Source organism: Quercus suber, unplaced genomic scaffold, assembly GCF_002906115.3.
Source record: "Quercus suber isolate HL8 unplaced genomic scaffold, Cork oak 2.0 scaffold_468, whole genome shotgun sequence".
NCBI classification, from domain to species: Eukaryota; Viridiplantae; Streptophyta; class Magnoliopsida; order Fagales; family Fagaceae; genus Quercus; species Quercus suber.
Genome location: NW_027069919.1, coordinates 104,972 through 125,421, shown reverse-complemented (window position 1 = coordinate 125,421; position 20,450 = coordinate 104,972). Strand labels below are relative to the sequence as shown.

The 20,450-nt window shown below is 30.9% G+C and overlaps 2 protein-coding genes across 4 annotated transcripts; both read left to right on the top strand.

The window, feature by feature from the left end:
* The first annotated feature begins 823 nt into the window (after positions 1-823).
* On the top strand, positions 824-2,061 carry LOC111989023 (pectinesterase inhibitor 10). Its single transcript, XM_024020835.2, has one exon. The coding sequence runs from the start codon at positions 889-891 to the stop codon at positions 1,759-1,761; it is 873 nt and encodes a 290-aa protein (XP_023876603.1). The 5' UTR covers positions 824-888; the 3' UTR covers positions 1,762-2,061.
* Positions 2,062-3,600: 1,539 nt separating this feature from the next.
* Positions 3,601-8,062, top strand: LOC111989012 (uncharacterized). Of its 3 annotated transcripts, none has more exons than XM_065762677.1 (7): positions 3,601-3,845; positions 5,294-5,697; positions 6,179-6,791; positions 6,972-7,072; positions 7,150-7,239; positions 7,377-7,511; positions 7,662-8,062. In XM_065762677.1, the coding sequence occupies exons 2-7, from the start codon at positions 5,332-5,334 to the stop codon at positions 7,869-7,871; spliced, it is 1,515 nt and encodes a 504-aa protein (XP_065618749.1). In that variant the 5' UTR covers positions 3,601-3,845; positions 5,294-5,331; the 3' UTR covers positions 7,872-8,062. The 3 variants fall into 3 exon arrangements, with proteins under 3 accessions (XP_065618749.1, XP_065618750.1, XP_023876589.1); XM_065762678.1 differs by having other exon boundaries at positions 5,291-5,697; XM_024020821.2 differs by having other exon boundaries at positions 3,604-3,845; positions 7,377-7,504.
* The last annotated feature ends 12,388 nt before the right edge of the window (positions 8,063-20,450 follow it).

Sequence of the window (20,450 nt, the reverse complement as noted above, 5' to 3'; positions counted from 1 at the left end):
GAAATTAAATGATTGAAATAATAAAATTTGAAGAGGTGAATTGAAAATAGGAAAAATTAAAAAGGTGTGATGTGTAATTTAGATATATAAAAAAATCTCATTAAAGTGAATGTAGAATGAATTTCGGGTAACCCATTTCGGTAATTTTCATTTTTTTCCTTCCCTTAAGCAAATACTCTAGCTATTTAACCTTTTTTAATTGCCTATTTTGATGTAGCAGTGGTTACATAAAGCATGAAACTCGTTACATAAAGCCATAGTTACTAAAGTGGTTTCCATTCTTTTCCTATGAGCTTTGCTTGAATCTTCACCCTCCTTATGTTTTATCATTGGGCAAGACTTAATTACACTACTTAGGTGTTATTCTTTAAGTTCACATCTTAAAATTCTGCCATATAGATTTTTTCACATAGAATGAAAGTGTATTTTTTAGTTAAATAATTACATGATTGAATCTTAAAATGAGAACTTAAAGAACAGTACTTAAGTTTTGTTCCTTTATCATTTATGCCATTCTATTATTATTATACTAATAGGGAAACTTAATAAAATGAATACCAGCCGGCAGCCACCAATCCAATTTGGAAGGGTAAATCCATGACCACCGGTACAGTATATATTTATAGGCCTATAGCTATGGTGCAGGCTTAGATGACAAAAACAGAACCCCAAACTTTCCAAATTTCTGTATCTGAGATGGAAGTAATTAAAACCACAAGGGCTCCTTGAAACCATGCTAACGGCTAGTATTTCTCAGTCATCCTATTTTTTCGGATAACTATAATTACCAACCAATTTGACTCCCTAACTTTAAATCTTCGTCCAACTTCGCATCAAATCCATTTCTTCTTCTCTTCAAGCCTCCTATTTGCAACAAACTAAGAAACAATGGAGCCTAACAACAATCAAATACCACGCATCATCTTCTTGTTTTCTCTCATCTTCTTCACTGCACAAGGCTTATGTGTGCCACGCAACTTAATGCAGTCTCCCGGACCCTCTCCACAACCAAGTAATTCTACACCCCCAATTAGCCATGTATCGGCCCCATCGGGAGCCTTTAGTAATCCACCGGAGTCTGCACCAACATTGCCACCCTCCCCAATGCCAATGAAGGAAAACCTTCACCCCTCTACCCCACCAAATTATACTCCACATCAAGCTCCTTCTTCATCTCCAGTTAGCCATATCACAGCACCAACTCCCGCCTTGAATTCTCCATCAGAGTCTGCACCATCCCCCCTACAGACACAATCAGATTCACCAAACTCAGTCCCAAATCCCACTTCCGAGCCTTCAATACCTGCATCAATGGATCCTGCCATAAAAAAAATATGCGACTCCACAGACTATCCTGCTCTTTGCCTTTCCACTCTAGCCCCATTTCTGAGTGACAAGACTGACCCCATTTCGGTGCTTGAAATGGCAATCAAGGCTTGCACTCAACATGTAAATGATGCAATAGCCACGGCTTCAGTTATCACTAATGTGCATAAGGCTAGAACTGATTCTGGCAATATCCCTATTTTCAAAGACTGTATAGATATGTACAATGATGCTTTAGATAACCTTCAGAGTGCAATGGATGCAATTCCAGCTCGTGACATTGGCACAATCAATACCATGCTTAGTGCGGCTTTGTCAGATTTTGTGACCTGTGAGGATGAATTTAATGGAGAAACTTCCGAATTATCCCCTTATGATGACAAGGGTACCAAGATGGCTAGCAATTGCCTTGCCATCACTTCCTTAATTAAGTGAATTTTTTCTTTTTTTTTTTGGGATTAAGGTTTGGTGTTTTTGTTTTTGGGCTAACGAAGCTTGGTTGTTGTTAATTAGTTGTACATGTCCCTCTTTGTAAAAAGAGATCAGTTAGGATTCATGTTAAGTGTTCCATAAAAAACATAAAAAAGAAGAGAGATTAATGTGTGTGTAGTAGGAATAAAAGAAGCTTTTAGTACCCATTATATTTGATTGTCTATACGACTATAGGGAAAGTTTGGCTGTAAGTTACAAATTTGTATAATCATTTGATGAAACATATGATTCTTAATTTGTTAATTTCTTGTATCAAAGACACTGCTTTATTAATTTGGGATAAATGGAAGCCCTATAAAGTTCGAATGAATTTGTTGATTTATTCCTTCTACGATATACATCATATCTCAAATGTCATTACTTTTACAAAATTACAGGATAAAGCACTAGCATTGGGGGTGTAAACACCTCTAGTTGCTATTTTACAATCTAAGACAACAAAAAGCCACTCCATCTGGGTTTGTATACTTAAAAAAATTTGCAACCTATGAATAGTAAGGTTGCATATATGCAACTTGCTATTCATAGGTTGTAAAGAAAAAAATAATATTTAATTTAGTGGTTGTGTGTGAAGAGAAAAGATAGTGGGAGGAAAGAGATAGAGAAGAATACTTTTTATTTTTTTATTAGGTAATTTATATTATTTTATTGGGTTGTATGTAAAAAAAAAAAAAAAAAAAAAAAAAACAACTAGGCTGTAGGGTAAGTTGTAAAATGAGTTGGTAAAATAGATAAAAGTAATGTTTGAGAATGCAAAATAGTTTTTTTTTTTTTTTTTTTTTTTTTGCATCTTGGATGCTAGTGCTCAAGAACTTGTAGTGATTCATATGCCAAAATAGGATTTATTTTATACCCAATTTTGTAAGCATGTGATGTGCATGTAAGACTATTGCAAAACATATCATATTAATCTATCTTTAAAATAAAAAATTAAAAGAAGAAGAAGAAGAAGAAGAAGAAGAAGAAGAAGAAGAAAAAAAGAAGAGCATATCATATGATAAATTATGGAGAAAAAAATGAAAGAAATTTATGAAGCAACTTATAGGCTCTCTTTATCAAGCTTTAGTCCCCCAAACCAAATCGAACGTCAAAATCAAATGCAAATTGTCTCAATTAGAAGAAATGCAGTTGAAAGGGAATCCAATTTAGACTCTACCTTGAAATTCTCTTTATTTGTCTTTGATAGGAAGACAATCCTTTCATGGCTAGGATTAGTTTTCAAGAATTTAAGGGATAAATAATAAAACATCATTTAAAATTAGCGTTCATTTCTTATTAGGAGGACTGAAATTGTCTTAGACGAAAACTAAATCTTAACCATAAAATGGACAATTTTGCAATAGAGATGATCTTTGTCCCTAGATTGGTGGTGTGGTCCAGTCAAAGTCCCAATGTAAGAGATATACATATTTTTCAAAAACTTATTAACGAGTTATTAAGATGGTAAGTTGTGATTTTATTTTTTGCTAATAATATAGTAAGTTATGATTTAAGCCGTATTATTTTTATATGAACTTATTACTAATACCACTTTTTTCACGTATCATTAAAAATAGGTCACATACGTTAATAGTTGTAAAAATTATTAAAAAAAAAAAAACTACAAATATTTGCTGCCGCGAGATTTTTGTTAGTTTTTTTTTTTTTTTTTTTTAGTATTCCATCTTTGGGCTTTGGGCTTTGGGCTTGTACTGCAATCCACTGCATCTAGCCTTCTCTCTTATCCGTATATACATATGAAACAAATAAAAATAAAAAAAAGGTTGGAGACCCCAAAATATGGAGAGTAATGGAGCAGAATGGTCTGGGACTAGAAGACCTTTACGGCTTTATCAATACCAAGCCAAAATGAGTCTCAGTCTCAGGATTGCAAAAAAAAAAAAGAAAAAGAAAAACTCATACCCTAAAATTAAGAAAATAAAATAAAAAAGAAGAGGTTTTCAGAACCCTCTTTCAGTCTCCAAAGCTTGCTTCTTTCTTTGCTTCTGGAGACTTCTTTTACTGGCCACCTAGCGTTGTTCCTCAGCGTAAGCTCCTTGCTTTCTTTCACTTACTTTGTCACTTAATTTTTGTTTCTTAAGCATTGTTTGTTACGAGGGAAAAATTTTTTTGGGAAAAATTTTCTTTTCCTGAAGCTGAAGGTAAGGGTGTTTGTTTGCGTAAAAATGCAGCCTTTATTTTCAGTTTGGCTGCTGAGAAAACAGGGAAAAACCAAAAGAAGAGGGAAAAAAAAGTTATGAAAGTTTATGTTTCTTCTACTAATGTTGTGTGATTGTGTCCAAGTGAAAAATACTAAAAATTTGCGTTACCCAATAGTTGTTTGAGGCTCATATGAGATAATTTGGCTTCAAAATGATATTTTTCTTCAATTTCTACTCTCTTTTTTTCCCTCCCTATTTATTGGTAAAACATCACATTGATTAAGTTTCGTATTAAGGTCAGATATTTCTGAACATTCTACATTGTAATATTGTATTCACTTTTCATTGATAGGTATCTATTAAGTTTTTATTATTAGTTTCTACTTTGTTATATAATTTGTGCTTTTTGTAGTTCAGATTTATTGTTCTTTTTTTAATTTGTAAGTTATGCACACCCAGTAGATCTTGAACCCACCAACTCACCCTCCATCCCATATTAATGGAGAAGGAAGTGCCAGTTGAGCCATAGTTGGTGTGTATATGTATGTATGCATATTCTCTGGTGCACTTGTTCTTGAAGTTGTTAGTCCTATTGTTAAATCCTATTAGTTTTTGTGTTTATTAATGATTTTTTTTTTTCTCTTTCTTGATCGTGATAACTGAAACCTTCACTTAAGTGAGCATGATCAAATTTAGGTGGCGCAATTTAGTTTGAATTATCTTTGGAATGTGACTCATATAACATATCATATACTATATAATAAAAATTAGGTGCTGCAACCGTTGTTTGCACCAAGTGGCTAACATATGTGTTACACATCTTACAATAAGCTTTGGCATGTGATTAGAATTTTATTATTGAAATGTATTCTTTAGTTTATCCAATGATGTTTACGTCCAGTCACCAGTGTTTGAAATCCTCTCCCCCACTTAAAATGTATATTAAAAAAATTATTTAGTCTATGCATGATTTTTTTTATCAATCCTACATTGCATGGGCATGTTAGTATTTAGGATATCAAATTTAAAACTTTTGCTTCCCCCACCCCCCTTTCTTTTCTTTTCCTTGGTTTTCCCACTGACAAAATGGAGTATAACTATTGCTAGTTTTCATTCTAATGAATGTTTGATGTAGTATTTAGGATAGTTTCTTTCTTATTTTTTGTTTTACACCTTATTTGATAATGTTTGGTAAGGCTTATTTCTTGGTTCTGGGACTGTTCATTATATATTTACTTTTTACATTCCCATTGTGCATATTGTCATTGGGTCTCATGCTGTTGTTGTTGAGTGCTGCTGATCTTCTTTGACTAATGTTATATCTTTTGTAGCAGTGAAATCACCATAAGGGTGCTGCAAATTTTTAGCATGAATGGAAACCTTTGGTGGGCCTAAGTTTGCTGTTGTTGGTAGCACTGTGAAAAAGAAGAGGAGTAGTGTATCTCGCAGACCTCACCCTGACTCACAGGCATTTCAACAGAAATTTTATCTTTTACCTTCATTTGCACAACCATCTAGCAGTGGAAGACACAATGAATATAAGAATTTTGGAGATACAATAATTGCTTCTGATAAATTAGGAACTGAAAACAAGCTGAAGAGACTAAAGCTCAAAGTTGGTGGTGTTACTCGTACAATTCACAGCAAGTCTAGCAACGACTTTATTGGTGATTCTTCCATCACAAAAATTTCTCACAGTTCTGATGGCCATAAGCCCCTCCAGAAGTTTCTTCCACAGGTATGTTGTGTTGATCCTTGTTAATCATTCCAACCTCAAATTCTTCTCATTCTATGCTGCTGATCAGGGTAACTTATCATGTCCGCTAATCTAGTCCAATCCTTCCCCCCCTCCCCCCTTCTTTTCCCACTTGAGACCTGGTCCCTAGTAAGTACTACTACAGATATACAAGACTCATTGAGGGCATTTCTACTTTTTTAGTCCAGTAGTTACTATATTAGTCATAGAAGTGATTTAATGGATTCATTTATTTAGGCTTTTGAAACCATTTAACTCTATCTGGTCTCAGGTTGATTACCTTTTCATCACCCCCTTCCTTATTTGACCTTGTTTTATCCCTTATATGACCTCTTCACTCCATTATGCAGGACATTGTTTCCTGCATCATGCAATATTTATTAGGATTTTTATTGTTTATAGGATATTCTAATGTAATAGATTCTTAAATAAGCTAAAAGAGCTTATAATCTGATTGGTGCAGGATGATTTAGATGGTAATCGTGTCTATCCTTTGGACAAGGGGAATAACCTTAAAGTCAAGTGGAAGGACTTTTCCAATACTGGTTCTAGTTTTGGAGAAGAATATAATTCAAGGGGAAGGACATCTGAGGGAAGTCTTTCTGTGATTTATGAGCCTGTTCGTAAGAGTAAGCGAGTTCCTAAAAGACGTGTCTTGGATTTAGGAGTTGATGATAATGACGATGATGAGGAAATCCAATATCTTGGGCGACTGAGTGCTTCAAGAATTTCTGAAGATTATGAAGATGAGGAGAGTGGTCAATTGGCTGATGGCATGTATGGTGATGATGTGGAATATTATGGATCACCAAGATCAGTAAAAGATGGCAGAAAAAGGTCTAGATTAGAAAAGGTATATAGGGATAAAGATTATGTGGAAGAAGATAAAGACAAAAGCTTGGATGATGAACTTGAATATAAAGCAAAAAAGTCAAAAAGAGAAACCCTTGATTTATTTGTTGAAGGAAGGAATGTATCAATTCCCACTACACGTAACCGTGCACTTCAATCTGGCAAAGATGTATTTGGATCTGATGTGGGTCTTACTGACCTCCCAAATGGTGCTTCATCTAAAAGTGAGCATTTATGTTTGTCATGCTATTGTTGTTACATTTTCATTATTAAGTACTTTTCTGCATCAAGTACCATTGATGAATTGAAATTGTAATGATAACACAAGCACATACTTATCTAAATGCCAATGTATCTGCATATTGTCAATCTAAATAATCTCATCATTGGTTGGTTGTGGACAGGGAAAAAGGAGAAACTCTCTGAAGTAGAACAGCAATTGAAGAGATCTGAGGCTGCACAGAGGCGTAAAATGCAATCAGAGAGGGCTGCAAGGGAGGCCGAGGTTTGCTCATCAGGTCATGCTTTATTTGGCTCTTGGCAGTAAATGAAGGAACCAACCTAACTTTCTTTGTGTTTTAGGCTGAGGCAATTAGAAAAATACTTGGGCAAGATTCTGGAAGAAAAAAGAAGGAAGAGAAGATGAAAAGGCAGCGAGATGAATTAGCACAGGTTCTAAGAATTGATGAACATCCTTCATTTTAATAACAACACCGCCCCCCCGCCCCCCCTTCTCTTTCCCCCTACTAAAAAAAATGTAATGCCCGTTCACCTTACACATTCAGGTATTAATACATCATGTCATGCAGGAAAGGGCTGCCAGCACCATATCACTTGCATCAAACACTGTCAGATGGGTCATTGGTCCTACTGGGACAATTGTTACATTTTCTGAAGATATTGGTCTGCCAAGTATATTTGATCCTGTGCCCTGCAGGTACAAGGTTGCTTTATTATTTTATCTTCCCTTTTTTCTTTCTTCACACACACACTCAACTGTGTGTGTGTATATACATATATCGTATTTTTCTTCTTGTACTTGACCTATGTCATTATTTGATTGTTTGATGGGTTTTTATTGTGTGGAGTTTCAGTTATCCTCCCCCACGAGAAAAATGTGCAGCTCCAAATTGCACAAATTCATACAAGTATCGGGATTCCAAGTCAAAGCTTCCCCTCTGCAGTCTCCACTGTTACAGGGCAATACACCAAAAGATGCAACCTCTAATTGCCTGCTAATGTCATCCTTTTTCTTAATTTATCACATTGTTGTTTGTCGGGTGAAGGTTGGATTAGGTAGGTGAAATTCATCATTTGGAAGTGATACACTCTGAATATAGTCTACCAAAGTATTTTTTGAGAACTAATTTTTATGGGGAAGGGAAGGGCATTAATGTAAATAAAAACTAGTTAAAACTTTGGATATGAATATCGATGAAGCTCCTACAAAAGTTATATCTTGAAAATCCTGCATATGTGGATGATGTTTAGGTCATCAAGCTTCCATTTCTTTCCTTCATTCTTTCTTTCTTTTTGTGATATGATTTCTTATTATCTATATAAGACTTTTTTCGCTTCATGGTGCTTATAAAAATGATGTTAGTAGTAGATTTATATGAAAGTGATATTATTTCAATAATACTTTGTCACGTTAATAATGAATCAAATTGTGGAATCACATCACTAGGGTACAATTTTTGCAAAATGACTTAGTTGTCCAATTAAAGCTTACCAAATTTATTATAAATCCAACAATGCTTTCACCTCATCTATTGCTAACCAACCGTGAAAATTCTATCACCCTTTGTTAACCCTCATTCCCCTCTTTTCTCCCTTCCCCTCATCTTCCTTTGTTTACTTTACAGCAAAATAAATCCAATCATAAAATTCTCAACGAAATAAAAAAAATAAAAAATACCTGGTCCATTCTCTCAGTATTGTAATAGTTAAAATCATGTTACCTTATTTTTCCTCATACCCATAAGTGGCAAGAGCATGTAAATGCTTAATATGAGTTTTGGCAAAATGGGGTTCACATAAAACCCTGCATGATTTCCTTAAAACATTTTTGGGAAGTTCCAATCTTGTACATTTTGGATACTAATCAATTAATGATCAAGTATAACATGAAGCAAAATACTCAAACGTAGAAGGTAAATTTACCTAGAGGACTGTGTGACTCATTATAATGAAGTTTTTATTTCTCTAATAAAGAAGTCTTATCTATTAAAAACTTCATATGGGGAAGAGAAAGTTACTCCTATTTTACAATCCTGATTATATGAATTTTTTTTTATACTAATTTTGTCAAAAAATGACATACCAAAATAAAGTTACCAATAGTTAGTTTATAAAATAAGGCACGATATAAATGAAGGAAATGTAAAAAATAAATTAAATAAATTGATAATAATGAAATTTGTATTTTTTTTAGTAAACAGTAATACTTATTAGAATACACACGAAAATAGTAATACTAGTGTTTTAAACCAGGTTTATAATATATTACATAACCAGAATACAATTACAAAAGGGCCTAAAACAAGTTTTTTTTTTTTTAAAAAAAAAAAATTACCAAAGTGATGTTTACATTTTTTAGTTGGCATAAAACAAGTCTATTTATATTAGTCACAATATCATGCAATTTCCAAATCTGTAAACGCATGATTAGATCACTACATTCTTATTGTTTTTCATTTATTCTGTCTATAAAATAAAACATTAAAGAGTGAAGATTATAAAATTATCATGGATTCAAGTGATAGCCTAGTAATAATGTCAACCTTTGTATTGCCTTATGTCTATGATTTGAACCACCTTCCCTTCCACTGCTATTAAAAATTTGTCACAAGCATAATTATTGAGATATTGAAAAAAAAATCAATAAAAAATCTACTATTTTGGGGCTAAAATAATGAAATATAGATAATACCATTTGCACACATGCCTCACTAATAACCCATAACTCTCTAACTGAAATTGTCATTTTGCCCACTAATAATAACCAGTAACAACCTATCATTTGTTGTGAAAATATTGTGGATATATAATAAAGACTAGGCAATTAACAAATCCAAACTGATTAATGTGTTTGCCTTGACATTCTGGTTGTTTAATGGCTATGTCAACAGATGGAACCGTAATAACCTATAAATTTGGATTACGTCCCTTTTCCCAAATGGGTCATTTCTTTTTCCAATAATACTATTTTTTGAATTATTTGGTCAATTAGCATTGGTTTTGGAGATCCTCCTATGGGCAGCTATTAGATTGTATCTTTTCTACCATCAATGATTAGGCAAGATTTGTGAATACATTTCTTATAGACAATCAAAAGTAGAATTCTAAAAAACACGTATTCATCAATCTAAGGTAGAAATGCAAGAAAAATAATAATAAATCCCAAAAAAAAAATGAAAAGAAAGTTGAGAGAGAGAGAGAGAGAGAGAGAGAGAGAGAGAGAGAGAGAACATAACTCTCTAACTGAAATTGTCATTTTGCCCACTAATAATAACCAGTAACAACCTATCATTTGTTGTGAAAATATTGTGGATATATAATAAAGACTAGGCAATTAACAAATCCAAACTGATTAATGTGTTTGCCTTGACATTCTGGTTGTTTAATGGCTATGTCAACAGATGGAACCGTAATAACCTATAAATTTGGATTACGTCCCTTTTCCCAAATGGGTCATTTCTTTTTCCAATAATACTATTTTTTGAATTATTTGGTCAATTAGCATTGGTTTTGGAGATCCTCCTATGGGCAGCTATTAGATTGTATCTTTTCTACCATCAATGATTAGGCAAGATTTGTGAATACATTTCTTATAGACAATCAAAAGTAGAATTCTAAAAAACACGTATTCATCAATCTAAGGTAGAAATGCAAGAAAAATAATAATAAATCCCAAAAAAAAAATGAAAAGAAAGTTGAGAGAGAGAGAGAGAGAGAGAGAGAGAGAGAGAGAGAGAGAACCTTTTTTTGTATACGAAAAATATGCATAGAATCGAAGAGAGTGACAAATTTATAGTATGAGGATGAGAATAAGAAAAGCCAAAAATGAAGGAAGATAAAATAGCAAAATAATATTTAAATTTAAAACCGTCTAAGAGGAATATATGTAGAAAACACTTTTGTTTAGATTTTCTATTGATTTATTATTTAGTTATAACATTAAAATTAAAGTAGTGAATATGTAAAGTTAAAACCGCCTAAAATGAATTTGTAAAGTCAATATATTTATATAGTTAATATTGTAAAAAAAAATTAAATTTAAAAAATATATATGAAAAAGACTAATGATGTGGTGGATGAGGTGGCTTAACTGAAGTATAGTAATAATAAATACTACGTTTCAGCTTTTAAATATATATAGATAAAAAATACATAACAATTTACTACTAATTTGTTTAAAAAAATATTTTTAAATAGTGAAATGAAATTGCACAAAGGTCATTGTCTTCAACTGAACTAACTGTTCTTCATCAGCTTGTTCAAACTATCCTGTAGTTTTCCAAATAAGCTAAAACTTGACAACAACACATATGAATTAGTATTGTAAATAAACAACAACAAACACCATTCATTAAAAGTATTTTAGTGTTGTAAATAAAATGATAAAAAAAAAATATTTGCATCAAAGAATGCATATGAATTAGTCAATAATAGGACAATGAGAGTACAAACTTGTATTTGGAGATCCTCTTATGGGCAACTATCAGGTTGTATCTTTTTCTACTGTCAATGATTAAGCAAGCCTATGAATACATTTTTTTATAGACAATCAAATGTAGAATTCTAAAAAACACGAATATTCATCAATCTAAGGTAGAAATGCAAGAAAATAATAATAAAAAATCCAAAAAAAATGAAAAAAAATTGAGAGAGAGAGAGAGAGAGAGAGAGAGAGAGAGAGAGAGAGAGAGAGAGAACCTTTTTTGTATAGGAAAAATATGCATGAAATCGAAGAGAGTGACAAATTTATAGTATGAGGATGAGAATAAGAAAAACCAAAATAAAGGAAGATAAAATGGCAAAATAATATTGACATTTAAAACCGTCTAAGAGGAATATATGTAGATAACACTTTTGTTTTGATTTTCCATTGATTTATTATTTAGTTATAACATCAAAATTAAAGTAGATGAATATGTAAATTAAAAACCACCTAAAATGAATTTGTAAAGTCAATATATTCATATAATTAATATTGTAAAAAAATTAAATTTAAAAAATAAATATGAAAAAAACTAATGATGTGACGGATGAGGTAACTTAACAGGAGTATAGTAATAACAAATGCTACGCTTTAATTTTAAATATATATAGATAAGAGAAGGTTTACAAGTCGTTTTTTTTTTTAAAAAAGTCTTTAGTTATTGCAACATACTTTTTTTTTTTTTTTTTTGAGGAAATACTACAACATACTTTGAAAGCATGTTACTAAAACATACTTTGAAGTTTGAACCTTTTTTTGTTTTTTGTTTTGTTTTGTTTTTTGTTTTTTGTTTTTTTTTTAAGGAAAAACATACTTCGAAAATTAATTCACATGATGAAACATTAGGTAGGTCCAAACAAGAAAGAATTTGACAATAACAATCGTACCAGATTTTTTAGCCAGAGTGCTAGAAAGCAAATTTCTCAATCCCTCACTTTATTGAGAGCTTAATTGTAGAAGATATTTCAATATCACAATTGTTAGGATTAGTGCCCTTAAATCCTATTGTATGATGTTATGTATGATATTATGTATGATTTAGGGCACGTTTGGTAGAATGTAATAGGAGCTGTAATGTAATAGTTATTCCTATTATTTAGTTATTCTTTAGTTTTGTTATGTTTTTATTACAAGGAATAATCATTACTTATGAATAGCTATTCTTCAAAATGAGGAATAACTATTCCTCTTTAAAAGGTTGTATTAGCTATTTCTTAGTAAGTACAATAATTTCAAAATTTAATATGTTTCCATGTAAACAAACTTTTCATATACATCTAACAATTATAAAAATAAAAAATCATAAAAAATAACACATATCTCTCTTAAATTTAAAAATAACAAATTTTAAGGAAATATAATTGTATGAGTAAGAAATTTCCTAAAATAAATGTTAAGTTTCATTCTAATGTTATAACTCACAACCAAACTAATGAATAGGTTTAGTTATTACATTATAACACATTTTATTCATAGTAATAAAGATTACAATTCCTGTCGTAATCCTCATTTAGTGTACCAAACGTACCCTTAATGTTGTGATTAATAAAGTTGTTTTATTATTATCTAAAATAATGGTAATATGAATATTTGGACATTATTACATAGTCCATGAGATGGATAGTATGTGATTTAGTCATAGAAGATATAAATCACAAGTTCTTTGTAAACTCAAAATTTTAGTTTGTAGTCGGTGATGAAATTGGGTATTTCATCTACAAAAACTATAACATATCAACTAAGATGATTTGTCTTGATCATGGAAGTGAAGACTTCTAGTTGATATGTTGATATGTTTTAAGAGTTAAGACATATTGAACTGAACCACTGTGAGATTTATTATTTTCCTAACGACTGTCAAATGAATAATAAATCTCACAGCTTCTATTTACATAACTCTTATTCCTGAGAAAATAATGGACCTAATTATGAAGTGTAAATTGCTTTAATATATTAGGAGTGAGATTTAAAGTCACGAACAAAACCTCAGTATGTTAGGTAGCCACATTTAGTGTTGATGGAACATTATTCTCAAGATGGAATTCATAATCTCTTAACGGAGATATAAAATATTCATTTGAGATAAGTTTAATGGGTTTGGTTATTTAGAATGTTAGGTTTAACTACTTTAGTAAAGAGTTACTAAAGTATATATTAATGGAATTGAATTTCATAAATATATGATGAATAACTTAAGGGATTAAATCGAGTACTCAAGGATTAAGATGTAGTAATCTTCAAAGTGGCAGTCTATATTCATGACTTTGTATTGCTATGAATATTTTATGAAGGGGTTGCATGTACAATAAAGTCTTGGGAAATAATTTATTAATAAGGCCTAAAGTGCAATTATATTTATATAGTGGTATTAAATATAATTAATGGTGACTTTAGACTTGTCAATGGTTAACAGAAAAGCCCAATACCCATTGGAGCTAGAGTCTTATTTGTTCGTTTTTGGTTCCACTCCAAGCCACATACTAAAACCCAATTAGAAAGGCCCAAAAGGCTAGCCCAATTAGATAATCAGTTATAAGGAGAGAAACATACAGAATTTTAAAAAAGAGAGAATCAAAATGGTTCGTATATGAGTGTTGGACACTCTTTTATTCTCCCTTGAACACAAATATATAAACTGATTGAGAGACCACACTTTTTAGGCATAAGTGGAATTGAAGTGAAGATTAAAAGTGTTCTTAAGTACTTCTAATATTTGGTTTTGAATTTCACTGCACCAAGGTACACTCTTGTTTTTATATTCTGAAATTTATATAGTACATGTTATCAATTGAGAATGAAGTAGATCCGTTAATTTTCCGCTGCGTATGTTTTGTATGCGATACAAACATGTGTTTTTCCTACAACAATGCCTAGAAAAATAATGAATCTTTCTGATTGAGTGCTTAGAACTTTGATCAAAGATAACAGCTCATTGATAAATAGTTCCACCAGATTGCTCAAACAAATGCTATTATTCTCCAATGCTACCTCCCAATTAAGAAGTTAGGCTTAATATAAGACACTCTCGATTCCTTGTCTAAACTGAAAAAATCTAATTTGATCACTGTATTCTAATTAATTTTGGCTAACACACCTTGTCCCTGCTCAGTTTTCTTCCTTTTTGCATAAGGTTGTTGATTTCTCATTGCAGATGATTTTGCTTTCATGGTGGATGATTTCCTGAACATTGATAGTCGAACCTTCAATAACATGGAAAGCAAAGCACGAATGGCTTGTATATTCTTACACTAATTAATAGAATCTCTAAAGCATGATTCCCCTTTTCTCTCAGATATTGATAGGTTGCTTTGGCATTTTCGATTATCTATTTGTATCTTTTGAGATCATTTTCCTCGTAATTAAAATGTAAAATTATCGTATAAAGGAAAATCTCATGGAATCACGATGAGCATAAAAGAAAGAAGTCTTAAGATCTCAGGGAAGTTGGAACATTATTTTGGATTTTTTTGCAAAATAACACAAATTTTCAAACAATTTTGTTAGTTAGCGACATTTCTAAACTATTTAAAAAACTAACATCTCAAATCTCTTAGACTCAAGTTCATTGTAGTAACTTGAGCCCAGGGGCGGAGTTAGGAATTTTCATTTAGGGGGGCCAAGTTGTAACTCTAATGTATTTATTAAGACAACCCCCACATACACTTATACACACGCTTTTTTATTATATAAACACACTTTTTTATTTGATAAGTTATATATACGCACAACAAACAAAAACAAAAAGAGCTTAGTAATTTTAATCAAAATTATTTTGGTGGCGATCTTTCATAAAATAAAATTCATTTTTACTATTTTTATATAGGGAAATTCTTAAAAAATTTCATTTTCGATACAAATTATCAAATTTTATACTAAAGTAAAAAATCTTTCCATTGAACTAATGAAATTTTTAAAAACATAAATAATCCAAAACTTGGAGGAATTAGTTAAGATTCAAACATATTTGATGCTATCTTGCTCTAACCCATTATGTAGTAACTAAAAAGACATTTTATGTATAGTTTTAGTGACATTATTTTTTTTAATGAGTCAATAACTTGTTAATTGCCACATAACTGGTTGAAAAAGATATAGATTCAAATATGTTTAGTGCCAAACTTTATCAAATATTTAACAGATATAAGAGCATATTTTACAATAAAAAAATAGAATTGTGAAAAATAATGTTATGTCTCTATAATTATTAGACCAATTTTTATTTTATTTTATTTTATTTTATTTTTTATGAGCATCATTGGACTAAATCAAATATTTGGGGGGGCCAACTCTTATTTTTGTAGACTAAATTTTGAAAAAATTAAAAAAATTATATATATATATATATTTAAAAAAATTTCAAAATTTTGGGGGGCCATGGCCCCCCACCCTTATGCGTAGCTATGCCCCTGCTTGAGCCTAAGAGACTCGAGTTCCATGTTCTGGCATGCTAATGTGGAATTTTAATCCGCGTGAAACTTGAGTCTCTTAAACTAAAGTTCCTTAAAAAAAAAAAAACTGACTTCTCTCTCTTTGAACCTTCTTCTCTCTAGTTTTTTCTCTAGATCAAAGCTCAAATCGAGCCTCCAAGGCTAAAGCTCATCACCGAGGTGGTTCTCTCACTCTGTTTTGTTCCATATCTCTCGTTCTCCACCGAAACTCACCTTTGATTGGGATGAATAGCGTTTGTTGGGTTTCGGTTTGCAGGTTCTGATCAAGATGAGGTGCTGGCGTGATTGTTGGTTTTGGGTTTGCGAGTTCTAATTGGTATGAAGTGGTGGCATGTTTATTTGGTTTGGGTTTGCAAAGTTCCAATTACCTTTGATCGGTATGAGGTGTTAGGTTTGGGTTTGTGAGTAAGGTTTTGATCAGATCGGTATGAGGTGGTGGAGATTTTGCTCGGATTTGATCGGACTTGGAATTTGCTAGAGTTGCTCGGATCGAATCGAAACTATGAGAAAGGTTTTGTTGGAGTTGGTTAAAGGTAAGAACTAAAGTTGAGGGAATGAAAGGAATTCAGTAAGGAACTCGAGTTCCATGTGGATTAAAATTCCACATTAGTGTGGCCAGAACATAGAACTCGAGTAGTTTCTTGTGCTTGAGTTGCTACAGTAAAATCGAGTCTAAAAGACTTGAAATGTTAGTTTTCTAAATAGTTTGAAAATCATTCTAACTAACGAAATTGTTTGAAAAATGGTGTTATTTTGCAAAAAAAAAAAAAAAAACCCTTTATTTTTGCAAGTATGTCTTGGAGTTTTATGGGTTATCGGTTATTTTAGAAGTTTGGGAGTATTTTTGTCATTTTAGAGAGTCTAAGGTATTTTATTCATTTGGGATAGTCAAAGTTATTTTTGGGTTTTTTTTTTTTTTTTTTTTTTTTTGGTGATTTTGGGGGTGTGTGACCATTTTAGAGCTTTGGGGAATTTGGTTATTTGATGTTTACTAAGCGATTGAATGCAGGTTACTTCATTGTAATCTTACTAGATGTTTTTTCACCAAAAAAAATCATATTATATTATATATATAATAAAGTTGGGCTTAGACGCCGTGGTTGCGCCAAGTGGCTTTACCAAATTGCAGAAATTTTCTTAGATTTTTAGATTTTAAGAAAAAATATATATAATTTTTCTTCTCTTATAATTTCTAAGAGGATATTGACACTCAAGTAAACCTAACAATATTGGACACATAGTGCTAAAAATAAGGAAAGATTTTGATGAACACAAAAACTTAATAATTTAATAATATATAGAAATCTCTTCTTTGGATAAATATAGACTTCTCTTAAGGGAAAAAAACAATTTGGTAAAATTAGGTTTTTTTTTTTTCTTATAAAAATTTTAAACGTCCCGTAAAAAAAAAAGTTTAAAGGATAGAATTAGAGTCCACATAAATTAATGAGTTTTTTTTTTTTTGAAACCACGTGAATTAAGGAGTTTGAATAGCACACATAATGGTATGTAGCATATGGTGATATGTATTGAGTGTAATATTTATTTTTGTTGTTTATCCAAATTTTTTTGCAATTTGGTTTCTTAAAAACTCTATATTTACGTAGACTCCAAGAAGTTTAGGGTGTTTAATTTTTACTTGGTTTCCTTTTAGGTGGAGTGTATATATATTCACGGTTATTAGGTGTTTTTTTAATTCTCCAACCTATTGTATGGTTTTTTGGTTTAGTCTTCCAGTCTTCTATCTACAGCACCTACAAAGGTATGTATTTGTATACTATGATTTTTTTTTATTATAATCAAATTGAATAGGTTTTTTTTTTTTTTTTTTTAATAATTATTATAACATGTTTTACTTCCCAATTCTCATCATATCTTAAAAGTTATTTTCAATTATCAATGCAAACTTACTGCCAACGTTTTAACTTTTAGTTTTTTTATTAAAAAAATATTGAAGTTTGTGTGTATATATAAACCCTCTTTTTTCTTTTGTAGGGTGAAACTCACCCAAGTTTTGGTGTCTCATCCCCATATTTCAAAGACAAAAATTAAATTATCATGTGAGTTTCTCCACTTTAATTTTTTTTTTAAAGTTTAGTAATTTGGATTGTTCTTGACTATTGAATTATGGTTACCACCTAAATATGCTTTCAATTATTATTTTTGGATTGATTATAATTATTGAATTCAAGGTTTTTCCATTTATATATGCAATGGTGAGTACTTAAGCTTTAAAGCTTAATATATATAATGCAAACTCCCTGAATACTTTTTTTTTTTCTCAGAAAAAAGAAAAGAAAAGAAAAAGAGTTATGTAGATATCTATCATCTTCCATTACTAGACTTATATTTGATTTTTTTTTATTATATAAAAATCTTAGTCTTACACAATATGCATTCATTAAGAAAAGAAAAGGAAAAGAGTTATATGGTTATTTATCATCTTCCATTAATAGACTTATATTTAACTTTTTTTTGGGATAAATTATTTTAAAAAAAAAACTAATTTGTAATTAAACCTATACTTCTTGATTGGGTAAACTCCATTTTCTTTTTGTTCATATCAAGTTATCAACTTCTTCACAGCTTAAAATTATCTAATATAAAAGTAGGGATATATATGCAGTTGGGGTATTTTTTTCCTTTTCCTATTGTACAGTTTGTTGATATTATTTAAATACGTTTTATGTATTTGTTGTCTTTTGATTTCATAACAAATTTGTTGTCTTTTATTTTCATAACAAGTGAAGACAATTCTGTATCAATTCTATAGCTATATTTCTTTTGTGTTGCTGAGGTCAGGTTTGTAATCTAGATGTAGAACTTCGCAATTTTTTTTTTTTTTTCATTTACACTAAGTTTATGTATAAAACTGTGCATTGCATGGAAAAAATTAGAACAAAGGTTTTATTTCTCAAATAGTTCTATCTTTTAAAAGTAGCCAATTTTATGTTACTTTGTCTAAAGATTTTAATCATTAATATTATTGTTAACAATACTGCAAATCACTTATATTGTAGATTCATTAGATATAAAATTCATATACAAATAGTTTGATATATGTAACTACAAATGATATTATAGCACAATTGGCATGTTAGAAGATAATTTTGTATTGAGGTGCTATCATTTTATATTTGATGTACTAATGCAATTTATTCCTTTTGTTTGATAATAACTTATTTGGTATAATAATTATATATATTCTATAAAGTTTAACATAAAACCATGCAATGCACGGGCCTTTAACTAGTATAATAATAAATTTCATGTAAACGTTGGTACAACCACTCCATACTAAACTTTTCCCTCAGCCTAGCTAAAAAATGAAAAAGAAGAAAAAAATCAATGGAAGAAGAAGCTACGAAGGTGCTAAAGCCTGGGCTTCAAGTAAAGAAAATCAGGTAATGTAATGTAGAGTGTAGATGGAGAAGTAAAAAATTTTTCCTAATAATTTTGAAGGAAGTGTGAGTGCAACCTCACATTTAGTATATATGTAGATATATTAATTATATTATGTTGAACTAGAGGAAGCTCTGACACTAGATTAGTGAACAAATGACTGAACAAAGATCTTTTATTAAAACTTGACTCTTTAAATTACAACACTTTACAAGCACTAATGCTTTTACGAGACACACACACCAACTCTCTAGACACCTATGTATTGACACTACACAATAGCTCTTACTAATTTCTTCACTTCACACTCTTCACAAATCTCATACTAGTCTCATACAAGTCTCACATGTCACAATTCTCTCCACATCTCATCACATCTATTTATACTAGGTGTATGTTGGTTAGGAAACCAACTTGAATCTTCTAGCATCTTCTTTTTGAATACTTTATTTACCAAGCTTCTAGTCTATTCTATAAACATGTGGCTAAGATTTACTTCTTCATAGAAGTCTCTAGAGATATCTCCATAGAGAAATCCGGAAAGAGCATCATGGAGAAATTTCCAGAATGCAAGAGAACTTTCTAGAGAATTCCGGAGAGAAGTAAATTGAGTGGAACTCTAGAAGTTTCTAGAGAGAGAAATTGCGTGAGAAGTTCTAGAAGTACTCTAGAAATTTCTAGAGACAAGAGAGTTAGTGTTGATTTCTAACATATTATCCCTTCGTAATCTTATTCTTAGAACTTTTGAACACTTTTTACCAAACCCAATCTTGTAAAGTTGAACACTTCTCTTTAGCCTATGAGTTATGTGAAGGACTTCGTTTAAAAAAAATGCTTTTATTCGAACTTTAAGGTTATTGTCAAATGTGGGAGTATAAATTTGAGTTTTTTTTTTTTTTTTTTTGGAGGAAAAAAATTGAGTTAATTAGCGTTGAAACTTTCATATAACTTTGAAAGTGTGAAACTTAAGTTATGATATGTGTGAAACTCTGACAGCGTTGAAACTTTCACACTTAAAGAATTGACAGACAGGGAGATCAAGTCCATGATATGTGGATAGGATTAGGGGTAGGTGTTGTGTGATGCAATAAACTAAAGTTGCCCATGTAAAGTAGAGAATAATAGTAACAAAGAAATAAAATAAAGGGGTAAACTTTGCACTAGAAGGTGTATAAAATCAATTTGTTCTATCTCAAGTGAAACCATTCAAAATTAAGGCTAGAAGTACAAAATTTCCATGCTAGTAATTATAATTTGGATGCTTATGAAATCAAGGAAAATAGGAAGATTCACAAGTTTTTTGTTCACGT

Bases quoted from the DNA above. Each gene is read 5' to 3' on its own strand.
- LOC111989023 (XM_024020835.2), top strand. From the start codon at position 889: ATGGAGCCTAACAACAATCAAATACCACGCATCATCTTCTTGTTTTCT.
- LOC111989012 (XM_065762677.1), top strand. From the start codon at position 5,332: ATGGAAACCTTTGGTGGGCCTAAGTTTGCTGTTGTTGGTAGCACTGTG. The intron at 6,792-6,971 runs GTGAGCATTTAT...GGTTGTGGACAG, and splicing joins AAATGGTGCTTCATCTAAAA to GGAAAAAGGAGAAACTCTCT. The intron at 7,073-7,149 runs GTTTGCTCATCA...TTTGTGTTTTAG, and splicing joins GGGCTGCAAGGGAGGCCGAG to GCTGAGGCAATTAGAAAAAT.